Source organism: Neoarius graeffei, chromosome 25 (genome assembly GCF_027579695.1).
Source record: "Neoarius graeffei isolate fNeoGra1 chromosome 25, fNeoGra1.pri, whole genome shotgun sequence".
NCBI lineage: Eukaryota > Metazoa > Chordata > Actinopteri > Siluriformes > Ariidae > Neoarius > Neoarius graeffei.
Genome location: NC_083593.1, coordinates 3,832,540 through 3,838,539, shown reverse-complemented (window position 1 = coordinate 3,838,539; position 6,000 = coordinate 3,832,540). Strand labels below are relative to the sequence as shown.

At 41.4% G+C, this 6,000-nt stretch overlaps 1 protein-coding gene across 1 annotated transcript in view; it reads left to right on the top strand.

Moving 5' to 3' along the window:
- The first annotated feature begins 320 nt into the window (after positions 1 to 320).
- Positions 321 to 6,000, top strand: part of fgf11b (fibroblast growth factor 11b) — a 30,599-nt gene continuing 24,919 nt past the window's right edge. Inside the window, 1 exon segment of the mRNA XM_060909216.1 lies at positions 321 to 805. Within this exon segment, the coding sequence (XP_060765199.1) occupies positions 613 to 805 (193 nt within the window). The 5' untranslated portion in view covers positions 321 to 612.

Below are 6,000 nucleotides of genomic sequence, written 5' to 3'. Positions count from 1 at the left end.
CTGACGCCGAAGTGCCTGTGATCGCGCAGGATTTGCGCTCCAGTCTATCATTTTTTTGAGATTATTCCTCTGCTTCAGGATCTTCCAGAAGAAAACTTTATAATCCGAGGAGAAAGGGACACGTTCCAGCGGTGAGAACATCTCTGTTTCTCTATTTTTTCTTTTTTAACGAGTATGTGAACTTTAGCCTCGTCACTGTTTTGGGTTTCGGGGCTGAGACTTGCGGGGTGGGAGGGGAGGGCAGGCAGGGATCGGGGTCGATATCACTAGGACTCCTTCGGTCTCTTCATCTCTTCTCTTTTTTTTTATGGAAACGTTAACGCATTTCACAAATTTAAAAATGGACTCGTTCCAAACCAAACGACGATAACGATGAGGAGGAAACCCAGAGCAAGGAGACACTCGAACAGAACTTAACACTTCTACCTCTGCAAGTATTTTGTTTTGTTAAAAAACCAAACCAAAGCTCACACAAAGCCCTGAACCCTTGAGGGGCTTCAAACCTCCAGCGAGCACTTTACCCTGCATCAGGACCAGGAGTGAGTAACCGAGCGCAGAACCTCAGTCAAAACCTCAGTCCAACCCCCCTCCCACAGTTGAGAGGGGGGGAAGATGGCAGCTCTCGCCAGCTCTCTGATCAGACAAAAACGGGCGGTGAAGGACGACCAGGCCAACCGACCAATCGCCAACAAGCGCAGGCCGTGCCCCAAGAGCAACAAGTCGCTGTGCCAGAAACAGATCCTCGTTCTCATCTCGAAAGTGCGACTATGTGGAGGACGAAGAGGGAGAACCGACAAAAGACCAGGTACACCTGTCTCACTGTTTAACCGTCTCACTGTTAAACCGAAAAGGCTCATGTTACCAGCCGACAAGCCACTTGGGTCACTTGTAGTTTGTCTCTTGGGGGTGTGGCTTGTCAATCCGTCCACTGTTTCACTTAAATTTGTCGTAGAAATGCTGCTTTCAACTTTCAAGATTTGGGGGGTCAGAACTCAAAACTACACCATTTTTCAATGTCGAGCTACAGAACTCAGAACTACACCATTTTTCGATGTCAGAACTCAGAACTACACCATTTTTCAGTGTCAGAACTCAGAACTACACCATTTTTCAATGTCGAGCTACAAAATCACGAAAAAAACATGGAATGTGGACGCCTCCGTGTTCATTTTTTTATTAGCAACTCAGCTAGCCAGCTAACTGTGCTGAGTAATGTGTATCTGCCTCCTCAAACCTGAATTCTGAACGTGTCTGTATGTTGATTAATCTAAAGTAAACGTATATACGGTAACTCGTTTAAAGTAAGACATGCTGCTGTGTTTACTGGAGACGCTGTGGGCAGCCATTTTGATTTCACATCCACTTGAGAGTTGAAATAAATAAGCACACTCATATAAATGAAGATCTGTGATTTGACTGATCTGCTACATGTTTGGCTGATGTTTCACGGGAACTTGTGTAGTAACTTCTGAGTCATTCTGAGACTCTTCTCAGTAATTTTCCAACACTTCTGAGGTAAACGTTAACATTCCTGATCATTTTCTTTCATCTGTACAAATGCGTTAACAGATATGTGGTGGCTAGCTCGCTAAATCACCTCAGATTTTAGCTGCTTTGGGCTTAGTGTCAATTGTTTTTTCAGTTGCCGAGCAACATGCTACGTTTAAACGGGGTTTGTTTGTAATCTGAACATCGTTGATTTTTTTCTTATGAGTTCATGATTTCGAAAGTAAATTTTTCTATCAAGTTGTTGAAAAGCGTGACGAACACGTTTAGAGAAATTTTATTCACACAGAGACTTTGTTACCAGAACATCTGAGGGACACGTTGACTTTCCAGACAATTTTGTCTCATTTCCGCTCCCTGTGTGGCATCGCAGATCGCAGAATCATGTAACAGGTCGCTGATGAATCATTTATTACATCATTGATTATCTATAATTGATTTAATAAGTAACCTGGAAGGATTTATCACAGAGTCAATAATTCAGTGTTGCTCAGTTAACAGCGATGTGATGAAGAATTAATCTAGTGGTCATTAAGATGTAATATAGTAACTCATCAACTAACTGAGTAATTATTAGCTATTAATACCAATTCATTAATATGTTATTTAATAAAAAAGAGACACTATGTCAGATCTACTGGCCTCTAGTGGTGAGGATGCAGATTACAACCAGCTGAATGCCCTGCTCTCAGCCCTCCCTTTCTGCGCACGGATTATAACATACAGGTAAACGTAGTGTCCTTCCAAAACTATTTCATCATCGAGTCAAGCAGCCTGTTGACTGACGATGCTACTTTAAATAGATGTTTAGAAATTGTATTTAATCTGTTAAACTATAGGTCATAACTTCTATGTATGATCGTGAATATTGTTGACTTGTTCTGCGTGGTTTTAGCGTTTTATTGTTAATGTTACAGATTTTTTTCTCCATTTGAAGAGTCAAATACTCTTAGATAGACCACGTGGTAATGTGATGGAGGTTTGAGGAAGAGGACGAGGTGGTGGAGCAGTCAGGGCCAGGTGATGAAGGAGCTACCAGCTAACAATACACTGATCAGAGGCTCAATGACTAGTTTACTCCAGAATACGATTTATTCATCTTTAAAATGAGCTCAAATGTTTTAACAAATATAAAAGAACTTGTGAAAATGGTTTGTTTGATGGACGCTACATGCCAGGCTTCGTGTTCGTATCAGCTATTAGCAGATTAGCAGATTAGCACTGTCACTCACAAACACTCTCCAGGGACTCCAACGATGTCGGCTCTTTTCTTCCAAGCTTTATATTTCTTCGTAACACATCACGTCTCTATACACATTCATGACACGAAGAGGAGATGAAACTGCGGTTCTATAAGGTTTGTTTTTTATAGGGTTTCAACTTAGTTTTCTGTAAAATAAACCAGGTTCCACATCACGTGAGAAATAACACAGAACACGAGAGTTCCGTTTGAAGGTCACTGAATCATCGATTATCTTTAATTAACATATTAATTGACTATTCGTTAAGATTAATGATCTCTATCGTGAGCTCTGTACATCGTTATCCTTGTGACATCATCGTTCCGTCGGTTTTTAATCGATGTGATTCATGTAAAGTCAATCTTCTGAATAACAACCAATGAGTGGAGAGAGGAGGCGGGGCTTACTGAAATAAATGTATACCATCATACAAACATCATACATTATTTACATGTACAAGTATGAAACCTATTAAATTGCTAGTTAGGTTTAAATATGATTTTTATGATTTAAAAATACGTAAAAAAATGTAACACTTTAATTGTTTTAGAAATAATGTTTATAAATTAATTTTTGAGCACTTTTTTATTGAGGTATTTAACACACTATTTTTTTTAACATTGGCAAAATGCTTCAGGAATTTGTTTCTTTAATTCGGTTAATATGGAGTGTGTGTGTGTGTGTGTGTGTGTGTGTGTGTGTTGAAGTGTCCCACATGTATGTGCTATTCTGGGTTTCTTTCACCTTTAAGTCCTCTGGGACATGAAATATTACACTCAGACCTATAATAGCTCCCTGTGTGTGTGTGTGTGTGTGTGTGTGTGTGTGTGTCCTACATACATGTTTAATCCATGCTACAGTACACACTCAGGTCATTTAGAAATGGCAGCTCATGTTTAAGTCACAGGTAACCTTGCCACTGGCGAGAGAAAGAAACACACACTCTCATATTACACACACACACACACACACACACACACACACATACATATTTCATTTGACAACCTACAGAGCAGAAACACTGAAATAAACAAACGTTTCTGAAGGACGGAAATGCTGTGTGTATGTATCTCTGCGTGTGTGTGTGTGTGTGTGTGTGTGTGTGTGTGTGTGTGTGTGTGCTGTTTTCGAATACTGCCATGATATCCACTGAGAACATTGTGCTTTTCTACTGTTACTACGATAAAATAGTGCACGGACACACACACACACACACACACACACACACACGGAACCCTGGTTACAGCTGCGTCAGCATTTTTAAGATTCTCTCTCACACACTGTGGATCAATGTTGCTCATTAACGTGTGGCAACTAATCAATAACTGAGCTCTCTGTTTTCCCTGTACCCCCTTACACACACACACACACACACACACACACACACACACACACACACACACACACACACACCTTTCAAGTGCAGGTTTATAAAGCACTTGGCTTGAGAATTTTTTCCTAAAATGGTTGATGATAAAAACGTTTTTCGAACCTGAGAAAGGAGATTCTGAAAGAAAACATCAGAACTCTTGAACTCTAGAACACGAGAATGTTGTTTTGTGCCCCAGAGGAAGCTTTTTTTCTGCAGTGAGAACATTCAGTCTGAATCTTTTCTGATACTCTCATTAAAAAAAAGGAATCCTTCCTTCAGGGTTCTTCAGGCAGCTGAAGTGTAGGAGATCCATCAAACGTACAGGAAACGGGTTCTCTGGTCCGATGAGACCCAAAAACGAATGTTTTTTTTTTTTTTTTTGCCCTGGCACAAAGTGTTACATTTGTGGGAAACTCGACACTGAGAACATCATCCCCTCTGTGAAGCATGGTGGTGGTAGCATCTTGTTGAGAGTTACCTTTACACAGTGTTTTATACACACTCCTTCTGCAGCTCGCTGATCTAAAGCAGTATTATCGTTTGTTAGCTCATTATTTAAAAGCGTTCATGAAGAAAATGAAGTGGCATGCTGGATCCGACAAGTATCAGTGAGTGAGAGACGCTTCCGTAAAGGATTACCGGTGGAACTGATGCTGGTGATTTAGTAAAGCGCGAGCTAAAAACATGGAGCCAGCAAGGAGAATTCTTAGCCAAGGCAACATTCCACTCCTGGAGAAATATTATTCGTCATTTTATATTTTATGCCATGATTGTGTTTACACGAGTGTTATTTTGTTAACTAACTCAATAAGTCAGTAAGTTAGTTAGTAGGGAAGCAAATAAATGAGTGAGTCAGGAAGTAAATACAGTAACTCCGCTAACTTTTGTCAATAAATGATGATTATAGGTGGCGAATTTTGACTGATCACTATATTACGACTGTTTCAGCCTGGAGAAAATGTCTGATAAGTGAACCTCCTGTGAGTGTGTGTGTGTGAGAGTGTGTGTGTGTGTGTGTGTCCTGCTCAGGACACGAGGACACACTCAACTCGGCCCGGAGGAGGAGGATAGCATTAAGCTGACCGTTAAAGACGCACGTTTTATTCTGCTTCGTCAACAACATCTGATCACACTGCACAGTGTAAGATACCCTCATCAGAGAGAGAGAGAGAGAGAGAGAGAGAGAGAAACAGCGAGAGAGAGAGAGAGAGAGAGAGAAACAGGGAGAGAAACAGAGAAAGAAACAGAGAGAGAGAGAGAGAGAGAGAGAAACAGACAGACAGAGAAACAGAGAGAGGGGGAGAGACAGAGAAAGAGAAACAGAGAGAGAGAGACAGAGAGAGAGGGGAGAGAAACAGAGAGAGAGAGAGACAGAGAGGGGGAGAGAAACAGAGAGAGAGACAGAGAGAGAGAAAGAAACAGAGAGAGAGAGACAGAGGGGGAGAGAAACAGAGAGAGAGAGAGAGAGACAGAGAGCAAGAGAAACTGAGAGAGAGACAGAGAGAGAGAGAAACAGAGAGAGAGAAACAGAGAGAGAGAGAAACAGAGAGACAGAAAAACACATACACACACACATAGCAAGAGAGAGACAGAGAGAGTGAAACAGAGAGAAAGAAACAGAGATAGAGAGACAAACAGAGAGAGGGAGACAGAGAGAGAGAGAGACAGCAACAGAAAAACCTACTGAGAGGGAGACAGGGAGAGAGAGAGAGACACACACACACACAGAGACAGACAGAGCGAGAAACACACACACACACACACACACACACACACACACACAGAGTGTAAGACACCAACAGAAAAACCTACAGACAGAGAGAGAGAGAGACAGAGTATGAGACAGACCATGTCTCTCTCTGGTTGTGTGAAAATGAGTAG